Here is a 26,648-nt window from a genome sequence, read left to right on the forward strand (position 1 = left end):
CTCTGTGTAGGCTAAGGATGTGTTTCCCACTAGTTTGACTCTTCATTGCACCGAATTAAATAAGAGTAGGCCCTCTGACGCCCCATGGCAGCTTCCAAGTGCCAGGTTCGCCACTTTGCTGCAATTGCCTCTTTAGGCACTTTGCTGCATTTCCATCTGCCGTCCACTGTGCTGCATTTGACTCCATTACGCACGAGGTAACGCCGAAGAAGAAAGGCGGGTCTCCACCTCGTCATAGAGGGGAGGAGTAAGTCAGCCCTGCTCATCCAAACCAGAACGAGGGGTTTGGCTTGAGAGGGCGGAGAGAGAACGTTTGGGGAAGGTTCGAAAAGGGTGAAGGGCGGAGCCTATATAACCCGCCGCGGGACGCTCCAAAAGGGATCTGAGATGAGCTTTTACGGAGATGGGTCCAGGAGATGCGCTGGAGACGAGCAGGTGTGACCGAGCCGCCGTGAAACGTGCCGCGCTGCAGGAAAAGCGGACCGGAGCAACGCAAGGAGCGCACGAGGCAGCAGTACAGAGAAAGGAACTTCGCCCGCGCAGTTTGGGACCAAAGCTCGGCTTCTTGACGGCGGTGCCTTCTGGCCCGACCGTGCCCAGTACCCGCCGAACCTTCTTTGCCTCTAAAAGCCACCCATCTCCAAGCCATTCATTCCTGCCTGCATTTCCCCGTGTAAGTGTGATCGTCCGTCTGTCTTCAACGTTGTCCTGGGGTTTATTAATTAAGCTTGTATAGGTAAGCTAAAGATTTCACTGTGTGCCTGCTCCTTTCATGTCCCTGTACATAACCGTGACTGCTCCTTTTTGCTTGTGTGTGTAATAATAAAACCTGTTATTCCTCCGTACGTCTTCTTCTTCTTCCTCTTTACATTCGGTCGCTTTAGAGGTTTCCATATTGAATAGCTGTGGCGCGATACGGCCAACGTCTGGGTGAATCGGGTTGGTCGGGGAAAAACTGTTAGGTCGCGGTGCCTTCGCTCGGCAAACAACATCCTTAACCGCGAACCGTAACAGTATCATTATTATTCTCAAAAGGTTTATTATTCAGGAACAGCTATCTAAAGATAAAAAGGTTAACTTAAAATGATACAGGAAACCGTGGACCGGAAAACAACGAGCGAGGAAGAGGGGGCGGTGAGAAAAGTCGGAGAAGAAGCTGGTTGCTTTGCGTTCTGGTTCGACCGTTGTCGAGCAAGAGACACGAGTGAACTTTGGGGTTTCCTGGAAAGGGATTCCGTGATAGAGTTGTTATCGCTGTGACTGATCAAACCTGCATGTCAGGTTGGTGTTGGATTCGGAGGAACCATCGTCGTGTGATTACGTCTCAAGTACGAGACATCCGCCATTTTGACTCATGCGCTTCGCGCGTCGAGCAAGCTTTCCTTGCTTCGTCAACCGTTTCCACCGCGTTCAGACGTATCTGTGGTGTGTGTGCACCGAGGCTTCTGACGATTACTTTGCGGCTCGCCGACCATGAACAGTGAAAGTTCGTACCTGGAGGGGGCCTTTGGATTTCCCAGTCGCCGTGAGTGCGCCTGTGTGCCACTTTAACCACGTGACCCTTTTCTCCGCTTTGGGTCGCGTGCGCCTTGGTGCCGTTTTGGGCGGCGTGTCTGTGCCTGCCCTCGGAACGAGATTCTGGTTTAGAGTCGACATCGTTCCGTTGATCACTGGAGGGGACCAACTCTGAGCTCGAAGACGGGAATATAGAGACATTCAATTGGGGAAGGTTCTTTCCACTCACTTGGAACACTGAGTTACTTTATGCGTGCTCGCTGATGGAATAGAGAGTGCACTCTTAATTGTCATTTGTGGTAATGTTATTCCGGTGTGATTTATAATATATTATTGGTTTGTTCGTAATCATTGGTGTTGTTTCCTTATTGATTTCGACACGGAAATATATATTTTTCTGCCGTGATTCCTCCCGGGGTTCGGAGGTATACCGAGACCAGGAGGTCGGGGAGCAACACGTAACACTTTGCAGGAAAGTTACATCAATAACTTTCCTGCAAAGTTACATCAAAGTTGTTAGATCAAGAAGTGCACCATCCCTTGGATGAACGTTAAGCTGGGAACAATTCTGCTAGCATTTGTTGGTGGAAGTTAAAGATCCTGTGGTACCTTTCTGGTCGAGTAAGATTTATTGCCAGCACTTTGTCCATGTTCGAAATTCCTGCCCAAATCAGCTTTAGGTGAACATCAGGCCTGGCCAGCCACTTTGTGAAAGATTTGTGCCAAACGTCCACCTCGGCCAACCCCACTACAATACTCATGGTGGAAGTTATTACCACCCCAAAACAAACAATATCTAAAGAGAAAGACCCTACCCGCTAGAGCGGGGGCCTCCGGCCTTGCCCCTCTACCACCATCTGGTCCTTCTCTTTAGATATACCTAACCTGGTGCCCATTGCTCTCCCACACTTATCACCTACCTCCAACCCCACTATTACTACTTCTTCTGTAATTCCCCAATTATTCCCATCTTCTTGTGGGGTCAACCAGTGGGAGTGTTTTCGGCCCAAGGCCTTTACACAATGGCTGGCAAAATATGACGTTCGATTGAAGGTGGTTGGAAATTTGTTGAGGGTGCCAGTGATGACTTTCCTATCAGATAATGCTAGCAGATGGACAGCTAGCGTAACTTCCTTCTGAATGACGGACGACGGTGCGCTTTGTGTTGCAATGTCTTATCTGTGAAGAACCAATCCAACAGTTTATATTCAGGCTGAGGATCAAAACCAGACTAGATGGTTCAAAGGTATTTGCAGTACACCTCTGGACCATCCTGAAACCATGCCGCTGCCTACTACCCCCACCGATGTATGTAATATATGGACAACCATTTAAAGACCCTACCTCACCTTAAGCACATGGCTGAAAGCGTGCCGTGGTTCCGTGAGACGAAGGCCATTGAGCTCGACGAATCGGAACTCCGGAACATCCCCTTGACATACACCTTCACGCAGAACTCGGACTACCTCGCACACTGTTGCAGTCTTACCTGTCCCTGGTACACCTGACACATACATGCACCTGCAACACAATAAGTACACTCACTTGCATTGAATGAATGAATTGAATGATCGTTTTAAGGCCATTTTTCCCCGCTAGAGCGGGGGTTAGCCTTGCGGGCCCCATGACAATCATGGTTCCCTGTTTGAGGCAATGTTTTTATGGCCGGATGCCCTTCCTGACGCCAACCCCTGGTCACGCTCTTACGATGCGCAGGGATACGGTGTACCTACTCTAAACCGGGGTACACACCGTGATCATTCATCCCAGCAAGCTGGTACTCAATTTGCCGACCTCGGAAGGATGACAGGCTGAGCCAACCCCCCTGGCGTTAATTCAGCGATCGACCGGGATTCGAACCCAGGATCCTAGGATCCCAAGCCGGCACCCTAACCGCTAAGCCAACACCATGGCTATATCAAAATCATAAATGCAGTGGAGATAAGGAAATCTTTTTCAAAGGCCTGGATTATATTACTTCCCTTCATCCTTGAAAGGGTCCTCTTGCAGTTTATCATTATTGCAAATACATTGCACAGTTATGCTTATTCTACTTCAAGTTATTAATAAATAAATACAAGCCCATCTTCAAGGTCAGTTTCACAATCTACATCCCAACATCATCTTCAAGGATTTTTATTCACTAGGAAGGAAAGTTTCTGCTGAACTCATTGGCTGGCTCGCTTCATCTTGAACCGTCAATCAAAACTCAGAGCGAGAATCATCAAATAAATAAATAAAACCATCAGCATGGAACCTGCAGAGTCTGGGTGGTTGCATTTGTCCAATTTGAGAACATAGTCAGGTTCACTATGTTTTTTCGTTCAAAATCATGGTAGATTAGCAAACCTATACATTTTTGGAAACGTTATTACATGGAAAATCTGAAAATCAATGTTTACATTTGCCAATTCCGACCAATTCGATTCGACCATTCGACCAATTCGATCGATTCGATTCGATTCATCGAATTCGATTCGATCGACCATTCGACCAATTCGATTTGCCAATCAATTTGACCGACCTTTGCTTGTGTGGAACGGACTGTGAAAACGATGCGGACTATATTGTCGGATACGACACACAGGACAGTGATGACGAACTCTAAATGGCATATTCTGTAATCGTGTATGTTTGATGCCATTGACTGCCTGTGTATATTTTGTCATTGACTGCCTGTGTAGATGTGAAGTTATACTGACTGCATGTGTATATATGATTTTGCTGATTGCCTGTGTATGTTTGGTGATATGAATTATTGTGACACATTTTGATGTTATTAACTGCCTGTACAAAATGATAACATGTATTTGATTATGCAACTTATCGCGAATATAAAGACAGTATTTTGCAATTCAAAACCTTTGATTCGTGTCTTACCATTCCCCATAGCACTAATTTGATACTTTCATTGGATTCCTTGTCCCTGAAAATATAGGTTTAGTATATTTTTTAAAGTTTTTAGGGTAATTAGAGGTAGAAATAGAACAAAATATGTATTTTACAGTGGCCATTTTGAAAATCCAAAATGGCCGCCATACAGGTATCTCTCCAAATGTAAACATTGATTTTTAGTTTCCTTATGCTATAACCTTTCCAAAAATGTATAGGTTTGCTAATCTACCATGATTTTGAACGAAATATAATTTATTGACATAGTGAACCTGACTAACACATTATGTAGGGTGGCACGGAAGTGGCATGTGATCTATAGTAAAGTGGGAAATGGCCGTTTTTAAACTGACAGAGCTCCAATGATCGGTTTGATAGAGTGCAATAAACTTCATGAACGGACACAAAGGTTAACTGAAAAAAAAAAAAAAACATTGACCAAGTTCATCAAATCATGTTTTTTTTGTTTTTTCGAACAAATATGTCAAAATTGCTTTTTTAACAGCCGGCAGTTCCGTTCGGTAAGTGCATGTAAAAGAACAGCTGCCAGCTTTTCTGGAAAACATCGAATCACATTATATCGTTTCCTGTTCACCTCTAAATGGTGCTGCCATGCTATTGCAACAAATTTGTGGTGTGCTCATTATTCTTTTTCAACTCTTCCACAAACCTTGGCCTCTGTATAAATTATTATTTTTTAACTTTTGCTGAGAGAGTGTTATCCATAAATCATTTGTATCACAATTCTCAGCATTTGTGTTTCTATTAAAACTTTCAATACAACATGCTCTGCAATACATGTTTCTCCATTTTCCACCATGATGGGATCATACCCGCCAGTGCCATCATCAAGCTTTGAGCTGATGAAGGAGTATAGATGGTGGAATTCCTCCTCACGACATGGCAAGGAGTCAGGCACAGCAGAGACACACAATCTGAGGAGAGGCACACATGGATGAGAGATAAATGTTAAAAACAGGATTTTTTTTCATACATGGTCTAAGCTCATGGAAGAACTAGGACACAGAACAGATCAGGACACAACATAACAAAGGGATAGCAACAAGCAAGGAAAAAGAAGATGGCAGAAAGCCAGGGAGAAAATGAGACTGCGGGAAAAGGACATGGATACAAGCAGAGATAAAAAACAAGACCAGAAGTCTAACAGCGGCGTAGCCGGGCTTGTAAAATATTATAAACCACAAACACACATGATTAGCTTTTTAAACAGTCGCTAATGGTGTTTATAACATTAAACAAAGAAATTTGGAGGAATCCAGACATCTGTGAGGTAAGTTTTACTTACAGAACTGAGCGAAGATCTACTGTAATCTAGATTATACCCCACAGGAGTTGGGTACGTACCGTTTTGTTGGAAGAGAAGTAACGCCGGTGCTTTAGATATTTGATGGTCATTTTAACAATCGGTTTGTTTGCGTTTCACACTGAATGAAAAACGTAAAGGTAGAGCATGGCGATTGTAGATATACGACAGGTTTGACGATATTGTTACGGTCCGCGGTTAAGGATGTTGTTTGCCGAGCGGAGGCACCGCGGCCTAACAGTTTCCCCGATTCACCCGATTCACCCGACGTTGGCCGTATCGCGCCACAGCTATTCAATATGGAAAAGACTAAAACGACGGATGTGAAGAAAAGGAAGAAGAAGAAGACAAAAGGTTGAAAATACTACTAAATTTATTTACTATGTACAGGCTCAAAGAAACCAAGGAGGAGGAAAGATAATAAAATAATATACAGAAGCTTTTTAGAGACACAGTGAAAATACTAGCTTATACAGACTTAATTAATACCCAGGACAGAACAAACAGAAACGGAATCACACGGGGAATGATGATAGGGATGGCAGGTGGATGGCTGGCGGGATAGGGAGGTCCAACTGGTCCTGCAGCACGATCGGCTCGTTGGGCAGCCGCCGTTCCTTCGCGGCCCTGCTCCAAACTGCCGTCCAGGCCCCAAGCGGCTGTCGAGTGTTGTTGCTGCTGTGGACGCTGCTGCTGGCGAGCAAGGTGACGAATAGCAGGCTTTGTGCTTCCCTGGATGATCTCCTTTCTCTCTCTTGGACCTCACAACCCAGCTCTCTCTTGGACCCTTTTACTCAGCTCTCCTCTGACGACTCAGCTCAGCTCTTTGCACCTCACCACGCAGCTCTTGTCATAGCTCATCTCCTTGGGGAACGTCCCGTGGCGGGTTATATAGGCCCCGCCCCTCAACCTTCGCGAACCTCCTTGATGTTTCTCTCCACACCCTCTCCAAGTCCAACCCCTTGTTCGTGGTTGGTTGAGTGGGGCTGACTCACTCCTCCCCTCTATGACGAGGTGGGGACCCGCCTTTCTTCCCCAACCCTGCCTCGTGGTCAATGGCGACAATTGTAGTTGGCAATGCGAATGGCAATTGACGAAAGGGGAAATGGAGGTTTTGGGAATGGGAATGAAGGATGAAGGGAATCTATCTTTTTCACTTGGTGCAATGGAGTGTCATGTTAATGGAAGACAAGGCCTTACCCTAAAACACATAATAAAGATATAAACTACTGAACAAGGGTTTTATCGTGTCCTTCAATGTGTGCTTTATGGAATTAACTACCGGGACGCCCTTTTAACCTTTACACAACACTGGAGGCAGGAGGGGCCAGAATCAAACAATTTACTATACAATACAAAAAAACATAATCCTCATATCCGCAACAATATGTTCGGCATGAACGGCATATAAATCAAAATGACGGTGTGTGGAGAGTTAGCTAGCCTTACGCCGTAATGACATCAGACGTAATCACATCACCCTGTCATGTGACCAGATCCTCAGCTCTGATTGGTATACGTTTGAGTGGACATATATACATACATACATACATACGGACAAACACTGTTCTAGACGGCTTTGCCCTATGGGCTACGCTGTAAAAAATGAAGAATCTCGAGATTAAGGTAGGCTTGGAAATGCAAGACAAATGAGATGTGTTTTACTTGTTATGGTATGTGTACATATATAAAGAATAATAGTTAATACTGCTGTAAAGGTTTAACATAAGTGGCCAGCTATGATGATGGTACTGTGATATATGTCCAAGTTGGGATGAATTGTTTGAATTGGAACTTGATTGCTTTGTGGTTCAGTTGATGTTGTCCCTCTTATGCGTCTTCATGGTATAAAGTTGTGGTGCTGGAAGGAGATACTGAATCACGGAAGGTCAGTTACTGGAGTACATTCTGTGTGTAGTACACAATGCGGCCACAAAACACAGGTGTGATGGGGTGGATGTTTATTTATGCCAGTTACAAGTCAAGTGAACAGTTCCATCCTGGATGGAATTGAGCTTCCTAAGTATTGTTGTGGATCAAGCTGAGCAAGATGTGAGGCAGGGGAGCCAGCCCAGAGGGGAGAGCAGTACTCCACCAAGCTGCGGATGAAGGTCTTGTAGGTGAATAGAAGATCAGGTGTGCCAAGGAAGGACTTTGTACATTGGAGGATGCCCAGCCACTGGCTGGCTTTGGAGGCCAACTTTGAAAAGTGGTTTGCCCAAGAAAGATCGTGGCTGATAGTGAGGCCCAGGAGTTTGAGTGGCTGAACCTCCTCAAGAGGATTGTTAAGAAAGTAGATGGGAGGAGGAGGGGGTTGCTTGACGGTCCCTTCGGAGAGTTGGTTTCAGAAAGAGTTGGTTTCAGAAAGTTTCAGAAAATGTAAATGATAATGTATGTGACAGAGGATGATAGCAATGGCTAGTTTTCATTCCACCTTTATGAGACTGAAGAGCATTTTCACAATCATGTAATATGAACCAAAATTCGTATAGCCATCTATCCATTCCAATAGCTAATTAATCCAATGTGGACTTGAAGGCAACAATGACTTGCTGTAATTACCTGCCTCTTGCATCCTCCAGAACTCCCGGACTGGACAAAGCAGGCCTAGATCTGCAAGGCATACTGGGACTGATAATCGTACGGCCCTGTTACACAAGTGACATTAGGGTTAGCATCATATACATACAAGGTATCACAATATTGTTACGTTTGTGGGGGTAGATGATGGAATCTCATAGTAAAGATAGGATTGAATAGGTATAGCATAGACCGTGGATGCGTAGGAGACATCTCGATGTATTTAAGGAGGGAAACTGGAGCTTAAGATTGGTTATTTGTCTTCACACAGGGGGTGAAGCTATATCAACTGGATAGGGATTAAGGTTAGTTTTCCCCCAGTATGTGATTGCCCCCTGTGGCTTTTCCCTACGTTTTTACAACTACAAGGCCGGCCCATAAAAACCTCCCATTAAACAACAATAACCGACTCGACTGCCGACAGAACCCAGCACATGACCAGGCAGAGTGTTCGGCAAGTAAACTCCGCCCCACCAACCTAATAAGGAAAGAGGCCACACCCCCGGAGTGGTGCGGGGGGCATGGAGGAGCAAAGCCGACAGGCCACACCCCGAGCTTCATCATTGGTTGAGAAGACATGGGGTGATATAATAGATCTCGGCCATTGGACAGTGTGATGTCAGAGCATGGAGGTTATAGGAAAAACGACCGTTGGAAAAAGAACAGTTGTTCTCTCTTGGGTTGGTGCATGAGGAGGTTTGGCCATTGCTGTGCAGGTTTGTGAGGAGATTTTTTTTGGAGCTGGTGGAACTTTGGCAATTTCGATCGTGAGGAGGAGGTGTTTGTTGGCTGCCATTTGTGGGGCTCTCGGCGCTTCGGACAGAGTGGAGTGCGAGGGAGGGCTATCTCGGCTGCTTGCTTCACGTCTGGGCATTATTTTGGGGTGCTCCGACGCAGGAGGCGTTGAGCGTCGAACATCACCATCACCATCTCTCTATATCTCTCTCTCAAAATCCTCTGTGGGACCAAAGCTGAGTGCTGGCCGTCTAAAAGGAAACATTTATTTTATTATTTGTCCCCTTTTCTGTTTTTTAAAGTCTGCTGGAGGGTCCCTCAAAGTAGTAAATTAATTTACCTCAACATTTATTTCGTCATCACTTTATTTTCATTTATTTTCATTAAATCATTATTTGTTGAATTTCTGTCGTGTCTATTTGTTGTGGGTTCAGGAATAAACCCGTGTTCTTCGTGCAGGTAAGCACTCTGTTTCCTTCATTCCCGCGCGCGCCAAAAAAACACCCGCCATTTTTCAGGCAGTCGCCTCGGAATAAAGGACTGTCCGGCTATTCGTCCAAGGCTGGTATTCATCGGCTATGGACAGGACAATATACATGGCCGTATTCTAAAGCAAAAACAGGCATCTACTGTACATACAAGTACTTTGTTCCCAATAATGAAAGAAAAAACAAAAAAACACGTTCAAAAGTTTGACAAGCGACAAGGTGTAAAAAAAGGTGTAAAAAATATTCATGTCACAATCTCAAATACAAGGCTGCAATTAAAAGTGATCTACTTTAGCTGTTGGGTCGAGAGCATGAGCAACTTTAATAATCCTCATAGTTTATCATAGGTCCCCCATAGGTTGGGACATATCCCCACAAGTTGAGACAATTTCCATAGGTTGGCATCCATGGGAAGGAGGAATTTTCCCCTTAAGAAATGCCCCGCTGAGTGCGGTGAACAAGGCGCCGCCATTGTTGTGACGTCTCTTCTACCCAGAGTGCCCCGGGAAATGATGGCACTTCCCCAAAGCTCAGTAGCTGTTTGTCTTGTCTGTATGTCCATGTGCACGAGTTGTGTATGCTTGTGTGTGTGTGTGTGTGTGTGTGTTTTGTAGATGTGTGGCAGCTCCACTATGAGCCTTAGATACTGTCAAAGAAAATAAAAAAGTCAATCCCATGGAGACCTTTGGTATACAAGATCGAGGCTCGTGTAAGAGCTAACATCAATCACAAAAAAAACAAACGGACACACAAAACATACAATAAAGGGAGCGGGAAACAAGATGGAGAGAGAGAGGGAAGCACACAAGTACAACAGCAGAGAACAGGGACGTCGGGAGATCTGTGGGAGGGAGATGGCTTGGTGGGAGGAGGCATGGGAAGGCCGGGGCAGGGTGGGGGGGGGGGGGGTGGGAGAAGTATAAAACACATGGACACTGCTAGAACTTTCAGGAAAGAAGTCTGAATTTCAAAAAAGTGGATCTGGGGTGAATTAACGGGGGTAGAAAAGATCAAGGTTTTGGATGGAGGAAGATAAGAGATGGTGGTGAACAGCTGTTTTAAAGACCTGCAGGGAGGAGTGGGATTGAAGAGAGTGAGGGAGTTTGTTCCAGAGGCGGGAGAAAAGGGGAATGAAAGAGTGAAGGTGAGCAGAGAGTCTTGATTTTGGCAATTTCATCAGAAGATTGTTGCTGGCAGATCTTGTGCGACCTGTAGGAATATTTGGGGGACAGAGCACAGATAGAGCTGGGGGAGCTAGGCCGGATAGGAGTCGGTAGAAGACAGAAAGACCACCTACCTGCCTGCGGCAGGACAGACCACCTACCTGCCTGCGGCAGACATTGCTTCAACAGATGCAGTGAAAACAGTACAATATTTAAGCATTTCATTCCAAGGGGGGTTCTACATTCCCTAAATGAGGTTCCACCACAAGCAACAAAATTTATATTGAGGTTTGGACTAAATTTGCTAACCTTTCCTTGTGAAACTCTTCCCTTTGGAATGTGACGGTGACTTCTCCTTGGTTTTACTGCTTCAAGTTCCTCCTCTTCATCATCATCATCATCATCCTCCTTGATGTCATTTTCTTCTTCCTCTTCATAATCTTCATCACTTTCTGCAATATCCTCAGAAATACTTTCCTCCAGGATCTTATTGCGCTTGGAAGTGCGACTGTCAAAGAAGGGGAAAATAGAACTGGCATGAAATACGATACTAAAATAAATCTGAATTCCTAGATGAAAAACCGACACTATCAAACTCGGAGTACCTTCAGAAATCGCAACAAAACTTTGTCAAAAATCATGGAACCTACACCAATGACAATGCTGTCATTAGCAATACTGGCTCGGGTGCTGCTGGACCTGAGATTATTGGACTTCGAAGGCTCATATAAATTGCTAACAGCTATAGTGTTTTACAAGATAAGTTTACCAATATGCACAAAATAAAGGTTATGTTCTCATCTGACTCTCATCTGTCCATTGCCGTACCTGACAGTCGGCTGTGTCTTTGCAGTGCCATTCGATTTCGCCAGCAGACGTGAAGCCGATCTGAGACACCAAGGAGAATCATTTTTGTGGATGGGAGCCTTGCAATCCTGAGCTATTGAAACATTTCTGACCACAAATGGAGTTGGGGGTAAAACAACAGGTAGTTTGGCGTTGCCAAAAAGCTCAAAGTATATTATAAAATAATCTTTTATTTAAAAAAAAACCCCAAAAACAATCAAATAGATGGTTCAAAGTTGTACACGGCATTTATTGAGGACTGACTTTGTGTTCTCTCTTGTGGTTCTGCTGATTTTTAAGGTTCGCGGAGATGGGAGGGGCTTATCTCTGTGGTTATTGCATTTCCGAAGGGATAGACTCCGGGTGGCAATTTTGATAGAATGGCCACTTGAAACCTTGCCTCGCTTGCTGCTCTGGTAATGGAAGGAAAATGACAAAAGTGTGTTTCAGCTGAGTCCTCCTGCCAAGGAGGAGAGGAAAAGGTGGAGGTGAGGAAACACATGGGAGGGCGAAGAGGGAGGGGTGAAGGGGGTGAATAACTTTTGTGCATATCGATTTATCCAGCTGAGCCTGCACATGATCGCAGACCCAGAGAGGCCTATTTTATGAGACAATTAAGGTCAATTTGAAAAGCAAGCCTAAAATGAGGACTTGAAAGATGGTGGCTGGAATCAAGATTATCATCACCATACCTATTTGGAAATACACCAAAAAATGCAAAACGAGATCGAGTTTAAATGCAATATACAAAAACAAAACAATAATAAATAAAAAAAACCTTCAAACAAGTATAATTTAAATTTATTTACAAGTTTTAATGGATTGCTCAAACAGTATTCTAATTCCATAAGGAACAAGAAAGGCACTCGGTAGAGAGCATACCTCCGCCAGGTGAACAGTTTACGTTTTGTATCCCAGAGGAGACCAGACAATCACATTTAATCAAAATCATCTGTCCACAACTTTTTGAGATATCCTGCTTCGTCTCGTTTTTGGCCCCATTTCCCAATGGTGAAGAATCACTTTAAAAATTCTACTAGCCGGATCCGAATCCGGATCTTCACCAAAATATAATAATTTCGTCCTTGTCACATACGCTACCTCTGTGCCAAATCTCGTCCGAATCCGTCCCCAACTTTTTGAGATATCTTGTTCACAAACAAATGGACAAACAAACAGACAGACAGACAGGGGTGAAGACATAACCTCCATCCACCTATGGTGGTGGAGGTAACTAGAACAGCACTGGGTTGAGCGCACACCTCCGCCAGACCGAACAGTTTACATTTTGTATTCCACTGATACGCCGGATCTGCATCCGGACCCGAGCCAAAATCGAATCTGCATGTTCTTGTCACCTAAATAACTCATCCACCAAGTTTTGTCATCACCCATCCACAACTTTTTGAAATATCATGTTAAATATCGTTTTTGGCCCCATCTCTCAATGTTGAAGAATCACTTGTAAAAAATGAAAAAAATTATCGTATCCGGATCCAGATTAGGATCTTCAATGAAATATAATTAATCAATTAGTCCTTCTCACACACCCAACCTGTCCACCAAGTTTTGTCAGAATCCATCAATAACTTTTTGAGATATCCTGCTCACAGACAGACAGACAGGGGGTGAAAAGATAATGTCCGTCCACCTTCAGTGGTGGAGGTAACAAAACAGAATGAACAAATAATTGGCACAGCAGTATACAATGCAATCAATACCTTATTGGTCACCGTTACCATTGGTTCCTCCTCAAAGATCATAGAGATCATTTCTTCTGTGGTCAGTCGACGCCTATGCACTTGAGCTTGGGTATTTGAGGTAGTGGTGAGGTGGGAATTGAGACAGCAAAAGCCTTCTTAAAATAGAGACCATAAAAGGTTTAAGTATCTCGACATGGTACCAAATGCCAAGGGCAGTCGGACTTTCGAACAGGTGATAATAAGAAAATCAATATTTCAATGTGACGAGTGTCAGTGATCTTGCAAGGCAGTTTTTAAACTTTAAAAAGTATCATGAACATGGAGGTAAAGAAGTAAAGGAAGATGAAAAACCAACTAGGTTTGGAATCTTTGGCTCTTCCATGTTGATTCATTGCATTTGTTCCATTCTGTGGGACAGAGGGCTCTGCAGACGGAGTTGTGATGACCGCCTGAGGATCGAGTTGGTGAGAAGAAAGCTGCTCGGCTGTAAGAGGCGAGATGGTACGGCCATCCCAGGAGAGACAGACCACAAACACGTTGTCTGAGTCTGCAGCAGGGTCAGGATCATCTGCTTTCAGCAGCTTTACCTGAAGATAGAAGGCAGTGTATTGAAAACACTATACCCTCTTAAGACATGCACACACATTGGTGCCTTGCTCTACATACAAAACACCAGGATGACAGTTTGTAGCCGGGTCAGGCTATGAAGTCGGGCTATGACGTCGGGTTGGGTTTGAGCTATTCAAACCCTGGCTATGAAGCTTAGAGGCGAGTGTAAAGAAGGTGAAAATAATTGCGGCCGTTGAAGAAGCAGAGGATACAAAGGCACCATTAAACAGTGTGGGAGAGGGGTGGGGCGGGGGAGTTCTGGCAGTTCTGCATACATTTTCACAATAACTATTACTACTAGTAGCCATCCACAACCATCCGCAACCATGTTGTGGAACGTTGGTTGAGGCCCTGCGTTATATGTGCGGGGGACGGGGTTTTTCAAACAATTCTGTGTGTCTGTTTGTGTGTCTGTCCGGTCCGTAACCTATTTACCGTTTGAGTTTTGTCATCAAATTTTCAACAAAGCTTTATTATGAGAATATGGAGAAGGCATATTAATAATTTGGCAAAAAGGTCAAAGGTCAGCGTCACATAATATCGTCAATTTTCATCAATCGACCTGAAAATTTAAGAATTTGCATATTGGGTCAGTGAACTAGTTCATCAATCAAAAGCTAGGCGCCAATTATTTTTTTTTAGATTAAAATGTCAAAGGTTGCATTGAATCATCAATTTTCATCCGATTCACTAGAAATTTGAGCAGGATTTGTATATCGGGTCACTGAAAGCTATTGCTTTTGAGGTCAAAAAGGTAAAGGTCACCTAAAATCGTCAATCTTTTTGTATTTTTTTTTTTGCGTTTTTTGTCATGTTTAGCATAAGGAAGAAGAAGTCTGAATACAAAGTGGATGTGGACGGGGTTTGCATTTTCAGATGCTTTCTAGTTTACTATTAAATTTGTTTTCTTCGCATCCACTTGAGCGATTGACACAAAACTTTCAACATCGGAGCACCTGCCCATAGTGATTTTAAAAAAAAAAGTTACATTTTAATTGGATAGAAAATGTGGTCTGTGTTCCAACAAGTCTGTTTTTTGTAGGCATGGGTTGCAGGGTGTTTCACGTACCAGGAGTAAACGGCCTCAACCTCACTTCGCTCATCCTCGGGTGAATAATAAAGGTGCAATGATAATGTTTTAGAATAAAAATATCACCGAAAATTACACATGCCAAGGCAAAAATGAGGGAATCCATCGACTGTCAGAATTCCAAAAGATCTGCATAGATTATAACTGCAATATCTTCTTCTACCGATTATATCTGTCTTCTACCGACTCCTCTCTGGCCTAGGTCCCCCAGCTCTGTGTGTGTTCGGTCACCCAAATTTTCCTACAGGTCGCACAAGATCTGCCAGCAACCCTCTTCTGGTGAAAGTGCCAAAATCAAAACTCTCTGCTCACCTTCAATCTTTAATTCCTCTTTTCTCCTGCCTCTGGAACAAACTCCCTCACTCTCTCAATCCCACTCCTCCCTCCAGGTCTTTAAAACAGTTGTTCACCACCATCTCTTATCTTCCCCCATCCAAAACCTTGATCTTTTCTACCCCCATTAATTCACCCCAGATCCACTTTTTTGAAATACCAACTTCTTTCCTGGAAGTACTAGCAGTGTCCATGTGTTTTATACCTCTCCCACTCCCCCCCCCCGCCCCCCCCCCCCCCCCCGCTTCCCATGCCTCCTCCTCCCAAGCCCTCTCCCTCCCACAGATCTCCAAATGTCCTTGTTCTCTGCTGTTGTACTTGTGTGCTTCCCTCTCTCTCCCAATCTTGTTGGGAGAGAGAGGGATCTTTTTTATGTTTTATGTGTCCGGTTTTTTTTGTGTGATTAATGTTAGCTCTTACATGAGCCTCGATGTTGTATCCAAAAAAAAAAACAATTGCAATGTTGATCCAAGGTGTACATGTCAACACTGTAAAACAGGGCACATGCCATGGGCTTTGGAATGTATACACAAAGAATTAAGTTAAGCACCCCTACACAACGAATTAAGGTAAGCACCCCCTAATATATATTCTTTGTGTATATGTATACATTGGCATATATTCTAAGGTATGTGAGATCAAATAATGATTGGTATGACATTAGCAATTATCCATTGATGAAATTGAGTGATCAAAGTGAAAAAAAGTGATTGGTTGAGTCAGTGATCCGATCACGTGGGTCCTACACACGTTATTGACGCAAAGATCGCTAGAGGTCTTCTCAGAACAATGACTGTACGTTAGAAAACATAAACGTCATCCACACTGTCCGTGATGGACCTATAGCTCCATACTTAAATTGAGGTGAAAATATGCCTAAAATTCCCAAAAAATTTCACCTTAAATTATTCAGAATAAAATATTGAAAACGGCATGATTGTTATGTTTTTATGTGACCATAATATCACTTCTCCAGAAAATATAGCAATATCATGGGTATATTACACTGTTTTGACGACAACAAACTTGTAATGTGCGAGGTTGTAAAAAAACGGGGGGGGTGCTTAACTTAATTCTTTGTGTATATGTACAAACTTGCAAAAAAATTCAAGCAGTTACAATAAAAGAACAGTCAAAGAAAAATTGCAACCATCCCAGAACAACCACGGTTGCTTTTGTGTTTGCATCAGTGTCCAAGGAAGAAAAAACTCAATGCCAATTTTTTTTAAACAAAATAACCATTTTTGAGAATTCCGCCAATGGTGCAAGACAGTCTTGCCCATCAAACTCAAAAATAAGAGTGGGAGAGAGAGAGAGAGAGGGAGATGGAGGGAGGGGTGAAGGGGGAAGGGAGGGGGAGAGAGAGATAGCAGGAGAGAGGGAGAGAGAGAGGGAGAGACTGTACCACCATTGGATGATTGGCATGTACTTTGGAGTAATCAGTATAACATGTGTAAAAATGGAGAATCTTCCCCTCCCCTGTCTCCATTCCACCTCCCCTCCCCCCCATCCCCCCATATACTTTGCCTTTTTTTTCTCTTTGGCACAAAACACTAAAGCTTCTTTACTCGATAGATTCTAAACCGGCCAAACTGGAGTTTCTTGAAAGTTAAAGCAAAAAAGCTCAAACATGGCAAGCAACAAGGAAACCCTGGATTACCTGTGCAAACGCATGGGTAGCATCTTATTAGTATTAGTCCTCCCACTTCACACTCTGCGTTCCTATTTACGTATTTTTCGGCCTACAAGTCGATGTGGAGTACAAGTCGAATTGGCTAATTTTCATTCCTTCATTCATGGAGAAATCGATTTTGAGTACAAGACGAAGCTCTAACAAATCTGTCAAACAACAGAAGTGTCAACTCCTCCCTGATACTGTCACAATGCATCGCTATAGCTACCGTACTTCCAGGGTCATTAATATTAATGAGCTGTTTTGTGCATATTATTTGAATAAATGTGGGCTGATCTTTCGGATAAATCGTTAATCTAAATAGTTTTTCCAACATGATTTTTACAGCGTAGCCCATCGGGCAAATCCGTCTAGAACAGTGTTTGTCCGTCTGTATGTATGTATGTCCCCTCAAACGTATACCAATCAGAGCTAAGAACCTGGTCACATGACAGGGTGATGCGAGTACGTCCGATGTCATTACGGCGGTGCTGCGGCTGACTCTCCACACACCGCCATTTTGATTTATATGCCGTTCATGCCGAAGATATTGTCGAACCTGTGATATATCACAATCGCCATGATCTACCTTTACGTTTTTCATTCAGTGTGAAACACAAACAAACAGATTGTTAAAATGATCATCAAATATCGAAAGCATCAGCGTTACGTCTCTTCCAACAATACGGTACATATAGGCCTTAGGCGTTATGACTCACCGTCTGCTTCGGACAAATTAAACCCAGGTTTCTTAATACAGTGGTATCGTTTCAGTCACATCGTTTTCGTAGTAATAATAATATTATAGTAAATATAACCATAACACTTTAATCCCAATGTCGTGAATGGAACGTTGATGGATTGAAGCGGTGTAAAAGCGGAAGTAAGGAATTCACCTCGGTTTTTTTTTAAATAATATAATTTTCGTAATAATAACGTAACGTTATTAATATAGTAAATCTAATCGTAACACGAATCCCTTTGTAGTGACTGCAATGTTACTGGAGGTTAAATATATATCTTGTATATAACAAAGTCGTGGCAGTTTAGTGTCCGGCCATCATGCTACGTCATTACGTATGTGACGGCATTATGGCGTAAGCACCCGCTCACTACGGGAGCTGCAGGAAGGGTCATTCCTCTTTGGGGTACATAGATTACAATCGATCAATGGTCGGGTCTCAAGAACATTGGGTGTGTGTTCATTTACCAAATTTCTTGTGGAGAGATCGCAAAGTGGTTTAAGCATTCGAGCAAGCACTCCATTCAAAACCGTTAAGGAACAGCTGGCTTGGCAAGTGCTAGCTAGCTGCTTGGTAAATGAGCACACCTCCAACCCTTGAGGGGTATACAGATTACAGTAGATCTTCGCTCAGTTCTGAAAGTAAAACTTACCTCATGGATGTCTGGATTCCTCCAAATTTCTTTGTTTAATGTTATAAACACCATTAGCGACTGTTTAAAAAGCTAATCATGTGTGTTTGTGGTTTATAATATTTTACAAGCCTGACTATGCCGCTGTTAGACTTTTGGTCTTGTTTTTTTTATCATATAGAGGTACAGTATTTAAAACAAGCCACAGAATCATTATCAGCACTGTCTTAAAACATAGATAAGTCGATTCTGAGTATTGACATGTACAATGAAAAATATGGGATGCATTCTTGGAGGGAGATCAATCACGAAAGTCCTTCTCTCGGAAAAAATCCTCATACTTGCTAGATGATTCCATATCCGGGTGTAACAGGAAATCACCCGCACAGTAAGAATCTTTCTACACAGGTTAAACTCTAACTACAACATCTCAACTTTTAGAATCAACATCTCACCTCGTCAAACGTAACGTTTACAGTAATCCGTATATAATAAACCGATAATAAACAATATGTTTCATAAATATTTTTGGGCATACTATTAAGGTCTAACTTCACACTGAGCAAATACACTGCATAACACACACACACACACAGACACAATTTGTGACACTTCACTATTCCAAACCCCTCCTCCACAGCAACCACCTCATTATTTTCTTTATGACAATATAATGGAAAAAAAATAACAGTAATTATCTTTTCTTTTAACAAATCTTTTAACAAAAGAACTCTAATGATCTTTTTGTTCCCCGTCACACCGCGGAGCGAAAGGGGGACTATGGTTTTCCCCTCCGTCCGTGTGTGCGTCCGTGTGTGCATCCATGCGTGCGTGCGTGCATGTGTGCGTGCGTTGAACCTTGCGAGCGGAATATCTTGAAAAATAAATGAACTACTAACTTCTAATCCGGTGCGCGACTGTATCTAGGCATAAGGAAGAACGCTATTGAAAATTGGGTCGCCACGTCAAAATCCAAGATGGCCACCACCATATATGTCTGAACCTTGTGAGCGGAATATCTTGAAAAATAAACGAACTACTAACTTCTAATCTGGTGTGTAGGTGTATCTCCAACCCACTCGCAAATATTATCGACTCTTCCATGTTTCCTGCATCTTCCACTTTGTCAACTCACATTACTTCACCGACGGTGGACCTAGGCGTAACGCTTGTCTTCTTTTCTTTTCTACATCCAGTAAACCCCCACCCTCCCAAAATTTTGCTTATGTATCCATCTTGTCTACCCCTTGCGCTCTCCCGTCACCCTCATCTTCACCTGCATCCCTTGTTTGCCTGTCTCTATCTACTTTCTCCCTCCGCCATGCAATTGGCGTTTCCACTTTCTCCTGCTTCTGTTTCCTGTGTCTTTCCCTTTGTTATGTTGCATCCTGATATGTTCGGTGTCCTAGCTCTTCCACGAGCTTAGACCATATATAAAAAATAATCTTGTACCATTATCAACAAGTAAAAAGAAAAATCATAATGAAGCAGATGCAAGCAAAGTAAATAAACAAGAATGAAACACAAGAAAAGCAAAAAGAAGACAGAAAAGAAAAATAATTTGCAGCACTATTAGCGAATATGGTGGATAAGGTGAGAAAATATATCTGGGAATATCGATCCACAAAATAAGATCAGAAATGCAGCAAGCTCAACAAGGGGTGCTTCTACGGAACAATCCGCACCGGAGGACACTTGAAATAGCAGCGAGTGGCACAACCACAAAATGAAGCGAATTAATAAGGTACTTGACACTATTGTACTTGAGCGAGGCAGAAAATGATTCAACGAGTGTCGTGTTCAGTGTGGTACTGTAGGCCAAATGACGTCGGTACAATCAGTTTACCTGTGCAAGGCCCAGGATTGTGTCTGAGTCAATCTCAGAGCTCCAAAGGGACTGATGCCTCTCTCCGTCCACGCAGAGAAATAGTTCTTGAGAATGGAGAGGTCGGTTGAGTTTACGAAGCAACCGCTTAGGTAGCTCAGACGGTCTAGCAAACCAACACACACTTGCCATGCTACCTGCACGTCCAGCAATAAAGGTTAAAATGTCTTGGGATAACAAAGAGATGGTGTAATTAGGTCTAAAATATAATCAGAAACAAATTTCTATTTAGCTTTAAAGGTTATAAGCAATATATTAAAATATATTCGTTGGTGCACTGGGATCGAACGACAACGTTTGAGGATTGGAGTGATGTAATCAATTACAGGCTTGAACTATTTCAAACTGTGGAAGCATAGATTAATTGGTCATCCCAAAGTTCCACTTTCTGGAAGTTTACCTATGGAAAAATGGTTGAGGAGCAAAGGATCAGCATGTCAATGTTGCAGCATTGAATTTGAAGAAGTTCATGAACATTCTTGTTTGCACTTCAGACAGGCATTTCGAATTGTGAATAGAACACATCACGAGGTTCAACGGACAGGTATATATATGGATATCATCAGAAAGCCATTAACGAAATCCTGTGAGATTCTACCAAATGGATGCAGTTGAGAAAACAAAAGGGGACCAAATATGGATTCCTAGGAAACAGAAAAATAGGTGAAGTGGGATCTGATGAATAGCCAGCAATGTTTACAGTACATGTAGATGTAGAATCTAATAAAAGAGGGGAACACTATCCATGTTTTTCCTTTAGACACCATGTATAGCACAAGAAAATTTTTCAAAATTAGTAAGAAAAGCAGAAAATGAACTGCATGTAGTGTCAATGAGAAAGTAGCACGCCCCAAACCCAGCGTTACCATCATCGTTGAGAGAAAGAATCTTCGCAACATGTGGCTTGGAGTCATCGAATCCAGCCACCAGGATGTAGCTTCCAAGCCGGACATCTTGTGGATTTATTTTGCCAGTTTGCACAACTACATCCCTGTAAATCAGGTAAAGAGGCAATGGAGGACTCAGTTAGGATACCAACATAATTAGGCTAAGAATGCAGAGTATTTTAGCATTTTGCCCATTCCTTGGTAATGCTATAGATAGTAGTGAAAACACGTGCTGAAATTACGTGGGACCCACGTGGGTTTACCGGTTTGTCACGTTGGCCGGGGGGAGAACAATTCTGGCGCAAGTCTTTCTGGAGCCGGCTGGCAAAGACTGACATTTTATTGTGGCAGAAATTTGTAATTTGTTCAAGCGTCCACAAACAACCAGTGCTGGGCGTCTTAATTGCCCTCCGACGTGTGGCACGCACACAGAGGCCTTGCCGTGTTTGTGAAACAAGCATGACAGTTTATAGCTGGGCCGACATTGGCTACTTGTAAACGGCTCAAAGGTGAGTGCATATACCGTACCTCTGAGCTATCTTGTCAGCCCCAATAAGTGTTAGAACCACAATGTTTATTATATTGTTAAAACCTGTAACTTGTGCACATCGTACAAATAGCTCCATAAAGTGGTGAATGACATGACATGACATTTGCTATATGTAGTTGCCATTTAAACAGTCACAGCTGCTATCATCATATCAGTGACATATTAAGGGAAACAAGAAACGTTTAACACTTGTGGGTGATGATGTTATCAATATCAATGTCAATCAGAGCTGGCTACAAATCTAGTGCCAATTTAAGAGCTGGTTGGTAGGGTAGCCTCGAGGTGTATGGACTCACCTGTGAGCCGTCTGGCGAAGGTTCGAATCCTGACTCAGCTATAAACTGTCAATCATTGTTTCACATACATACAGGGAGATTCATACACGTGTGTGCCATCCCTCGGACTAGAGAAGTTCATGGACCATGAATGAAATTTCTACTGAGGCTAAGTTTGCCCTTTCTTGGTTTGTTCGAAAAGGGGGAGTAGGGGATTAGTAAACGAGAACAATGCGACTGTGTCACCAATATGCCTCCGCATAGTCCCACAACGGGTAGATGCCATCACTCTGCATATGTATGGGTAGAGGATCACGTTTGTGAAGTTTCGTGTTGATCGGATGAGGTTCGTTTTTCTATCCAAGACGGCTGCCAAACCACGTGACCTACAACATCATCATTTTCAAACTATATGCAACAGTGCTGTAAGATGATATTTGTAAAATTTTGCATCGATAGGGTGAGAGGTTTCAGAGATATAATTATTTAATATTTTCCTTAAATCCAAAATGGCTGCCAAACCATGTGACCTATTATGTCATAATTTAATACTTCAATACAAATGGGTCATAGATCATGTGCATGCAATTTCAGATTTTTAGGATAAGGAATTCGATTAAAACATTTTTGGCTGGTATACCACTTCACCTATGATGTCATCATTATCATGCTTTTGGTCCCCATTGGGAGTACTTGACAATGTGCCAAGTTTCAAATTTTTCAATTCAGCGGTTTCCGAGAAATAATTTTATTATTATTTGCTTTTAATCCAAGATGGCTGCTGACCATGTGACCTATGACATCACAATTATCATAAAAACATTCTGCATGAGGTATCACTCCTACCCTGAAAGTTTTGTCTCAATCGGACATATGGTTGCTGAGAAAAACGAGTTTTAGCCCGTTTGGACGGATGGACGGACGGACAACCCGAAAACATAATACCTCCATTGAGGGACGCATAAAAATTGTTACAGCAGTTTGCATTTCTTTATTTAAACACCATTATTCGATATCTTGTGAGTAAATGGTGTGGTACAACATTGCTGATGCACAAATACATTAGAATAAGACACATTTTGTTCTCCATATATTTTGGGGAAGCTGTATTTGACTGCATTAGCAAAAAAATAGAAATTTTCAAATGCTAATCGAAAACATTGTTCATGTTTTTCTTCAAATTACTTCAAATATAATAAATTGGCAAGATCATTTCTGGTTATTTTCATATTCTAAGAAACTGTCTTCTTTTAAGAAAATCTTTCCACAGGCATTTTCCTATTTCGGGAAAAAATTAATTCTTGCCCCACTCCCAAGAAATATTTTCCTGTTTTTCTTTAAAGTTAGGAAATCTTCTTTTTTTGGCATCGTGGACTTCAAACTGGACATTCCCATCTAGTGGCATTAATTGTTGGGCTTTAAAGATCCCACAGAAAAGAGTAGGTGGGCTATCGCTGGCACGCTGGCTGAATTTCCAAAAATTCGTGCTCTAACCTATGAGAGGAAGCGGGGATGGGGGAGGGGGTAGAGTATGGGGGAAGAGGAGAAGGAGGGGTGGAGGAAGAAGGGGACTTTAGGAGGAAGGGGGCTGGAGGAGGAGGGGGCTGGAGGAGAAGGGGGCTGGAAGAGGAGGGGGGCTGGAGGAGGAAGGGGGCTGGAGGAGGAAGGGGGCTGGAGGATGAAGGGGGCTGGAGGATGAAGGGGGCTGGTGGACAAAGTTAGCTTGAGGAGTATGGGGGGAGGAGGTGGAAGGGGGAAGGGGGAAGGAAGGGGAAAGAGTTGGAAGGGGATGGGGCGGAGGAAGGGGAAGGAGTTGGAAGGGGATGGGGAGGAGGAAGGGGAAGGAGTTGGAAGGGGACGGGGAGGAGGAAATAGTCCGTGGGCTGAGTAGGGTTTACATGCACCCCCCCCACAACTTAACTTCCCGGGTATGTCCATGTTCCCCCCATCCTAGGGGTTAGGAAAAACCATGTTAACAGAAAAAAAACTCATTCCCTCATAGTTTGACCTCTGGTGACCTCATTAGTGACCTCATTTGCATATAACACATATCATTGTAAAGAGTGTCCCAGGACAAACATTTTGAGGGGTCATATGCAACCATAGGATGACGAGGTAAAAAGTTATGGCCATTTGAATTTCGCCTACCCCTAATTTTCGGAAATCACTGACACGTGGGGGGGGGGGGGGGGGGTAACATCAAAATATGCGTGGGAGGTACCTTGGGAATGAGTTTTTTTTCTGTTAACATGGTTTTTCCTAACCCCTAGGGTGGGGGATACATGCACATACCCGGGAAGTTAAGTTGTGGGGGGGGGGGGGGGCGGGTGCATGTAAACCCTACTCAACCCATGGACTAAAAGGGTGGAAGGAGGAATGGAAAAGGGAGGGGGGGGGTTGGGAAAGGCAGGGTGGGGGGAGGGGGAGTGGAGTGAAGGGGTGAGGGTGGAGGTTGGAAGAATGGGGGAGGAGGAACGGGAGGAGGAAGGGGAGGAGGAAGGGGAGGAGGGAATGAGGGTTGGGAGGAGGGAATGAGGGTTGGGACTGGGAGGAGGGAGGAGGAAGGGGAGGAGGCGCACCGCATCAGTCCTGCAGCCCCACCGACAGCAAAATATTGATGCAAACTCACAGCCTCATTCTGCACACCAAAGAAGATGGCTTGGAGGTGGTATCATGGAATAGACTGTCTCAGGAAGTGTTAAGCCAGTTGTTCCATTTGGAATTACGCTAATAACTCACCCACACAGATCTTTCTGTTCCTTTTGTAAATCTGCAGCACTATCGTTTCCTTTTCTCGATGGCAACACGTTGTTGCTACGCTGGCTCAGGCGTCGATCGCTGTACCTCCTCATCTACAAGAAGAGGCAACAACTCCAATAACCATGTACGTTACAGCATTCCTCACAATTCAGACGAGGGATCCATTGTCAAACGAGGATCGGCACTGGTAAGTGGTAATAGGGGCACTGCATCAGCGGCACAGTAGCGCTCTCAGCCAATAATGCTACTACCTGCAGACCTGTGCTGCATACGAAAAAAGAAGGGAATGCATGTACCACTACTACTACTACCACTACTACTACCACATGTACTACTACTACTACATGTACTACTACTACTACTACCACATGTACTACTACTACTACTACCGCCACATGTACTACTACTACCACCACCACCACTACTACTACTACTACTTGTACTACTACTACTACCACATGTACTACTACTACTACTACCGCCACATGTACTACTACTACCACCACCACCACTACTACATGTACTACTTCTACCACTACTACTACCACATGTACTACTACTACCACCACCACCACCACTACTTGTACTACTACTACTACTGCTACCACTACTACTACCACATGTACTACTACTACATGTACTACTACTACTACTACCACATGTACTACTACTACTACCACCACCACATGTACTACTACTACCACCACCACCACCACTACTACTACTTGTACTACTACTACTACTACTACCACATGTACTACTACTACCACCACCACTACTACTACTTGTACTACTACTACTACTACCACCACCACCACCACCACCACCACCACTACTACTACATGTACTACTTCTACCACTACTACTACCACATGTACTACTACTACTACTACTACTACCACTACTACTACTACTACTACCACTACTTGTACTACTACTACCACTACCGCATGTACTACTACTACCACTACTACCACATGTACTACTACTACTACTTGTACCACATGTACTACTACTACTACTACTACTACTTCTACCACTATTACTACTACTACTACTACTACCACTACTACTACTACCTACTACTACTACTACTACTACGCTCCGCTCCGCTCACCAAGTGTCGATCGCCAGCAATTTCCTTCGGATTGACCTTATCCGGTTCGGTATTTCGCAGGACATATTAAAACATGACTTATGAGCTTATCGTTATCAGTACAGTTAGCCTGTACAACACGCTCGTCTTCATTAGTACGTAACGGGAATCCTTCGCCACATAATTTGCAAACGCACCACAAACCTTGCACGATCAGCTCAAACATACTTCTGTACTTCTGCAACACGGGAGAGATTACTTTGCATCATCTCACCATTACCGATTCCTCGCCAGATGGCAGACACACGTTTCCCGCCCGTCGCCCGTGCCTCAAAAAAAATTCCTTTAAACAACAACAACACAATTACGCACTTCCTGTTTTGAGAATTCCTCTCTCAGTCTCTCCCTGATCAATGAGAATCAAAGAAAATTAAACAATATTATTTAAAGTCGACAACATTGTACATTCATTATATATTCTCACATTTGTCAAACGAAACTTTACATATATATTTATATCATAAAACAGAACACAACAGTCAGTAAGTACACCGGAAAGTGGCGCTGCTTCGAAATAGTGAGGAAAATGAACGGTTTGAAGAGGTTTCTCGTGATTTGTTTTGAAACTTATAAAAGGGTATTTTATAATTACAAAGATGTTTTATAGGTATTAATAGAGTCCCTGTATAAAGAGAGTTGCGCCATGCGCTGACCCGAGATTTCTGGTCACGTGATTTCGTGGCGCCATTTTGTGTCTAACTTCACCGTGCGTGAACGTCAGCTTGGTACGGGAATGTTGTTTATTGCCAAACAAAATGACTGGTTGTTCTGCTTTTGGTTGTTCAAACCAATCTGGGAAATACAAGATGTA

The 26,648-nt window shown here is 43.3% G+C and overlaps 1 protein-coding gene across 1 annotated transcript in view; it reads right to left on the bottom strand.

Moving 5' to 3' along the window:
* ORC1 (origin recognition complex subunit 1) overlaps nucleotides 1-26,125 on the bottom strand; it is a 62,461-nt gene extending 36,336 nt beyond the window's left edge. Inside the window, exons 1-12 of the mRNA XM_078767513.1 lie at nucleotides 26,052-26,125; nucleotides 24,661-24,773; nucleotides 21,076-21,200; nucleotides 20,171-20,346; nucleotides 13,602-13,833; nucleotides 13,265-13,350; nucleotides 11,808-11,956; nucleotides 11,526-11,651; nucleotides 11,007-11,205; nucleotides 8,294-8,379; nucleotides 5,241-5,342; nucleotides 2,865-3,036 (exon numbers count right to left, since the gene is read on the bottom strand). Coding sequence (XP_078623639.1) covers nucleotides 2,865-3,036; nucleotides 5,241-5,342; nucleotides 8,294-8,379; nucleotides 11,007-11,205; nucleotides 11,526-11,651; nucleotides 11,808-11,956; nucleotides 13,265-13,350; nucleotides 13,602-13,833; nucleotides 20,171-20,346; nucleotides 21,076-21,200; nucleotides 24,661-24,773; nucleotides 26,052-26,054 — 1,569 coding nt within the window. The 5' untranslated portion in view covers nucleotides 26,055-26,125. The remainder of the gene's footprint in view (nucleotides 1-2,864; nucleotides 3,037-5,240; nucleotides 5,343-8,293; nucleotides 8,380-11,006; nucleotides 11,206-11,525; nucleotides 11,652-11,807; nucleotides 11,957-13,264; nucleotides 13,351-13,601; nucleotides 13,834-20,170; nucleotides 20,347-21,075; nucleotides 21,201-24,660; nucleotides 24,774-26,051) is intronic.
* Nucleotides 26,126-26,648: the final 523 nt, after the last annotated feature.

Source organism: Myxine glutinosa, chromosome 13 (assembly GCF_964187855.1).
Source record: "Myxine glutinosa chromosome 13, kmMyxGlut1.1, whole genome shotgun sequence".
Classification (NCBI taxonomy): domain Eukaryota; kingdom Metazoa; phylum Chordata; class Myxini; order Myxiniformes; family Myxinidae; genus Myxine; species Myxine glutinosa.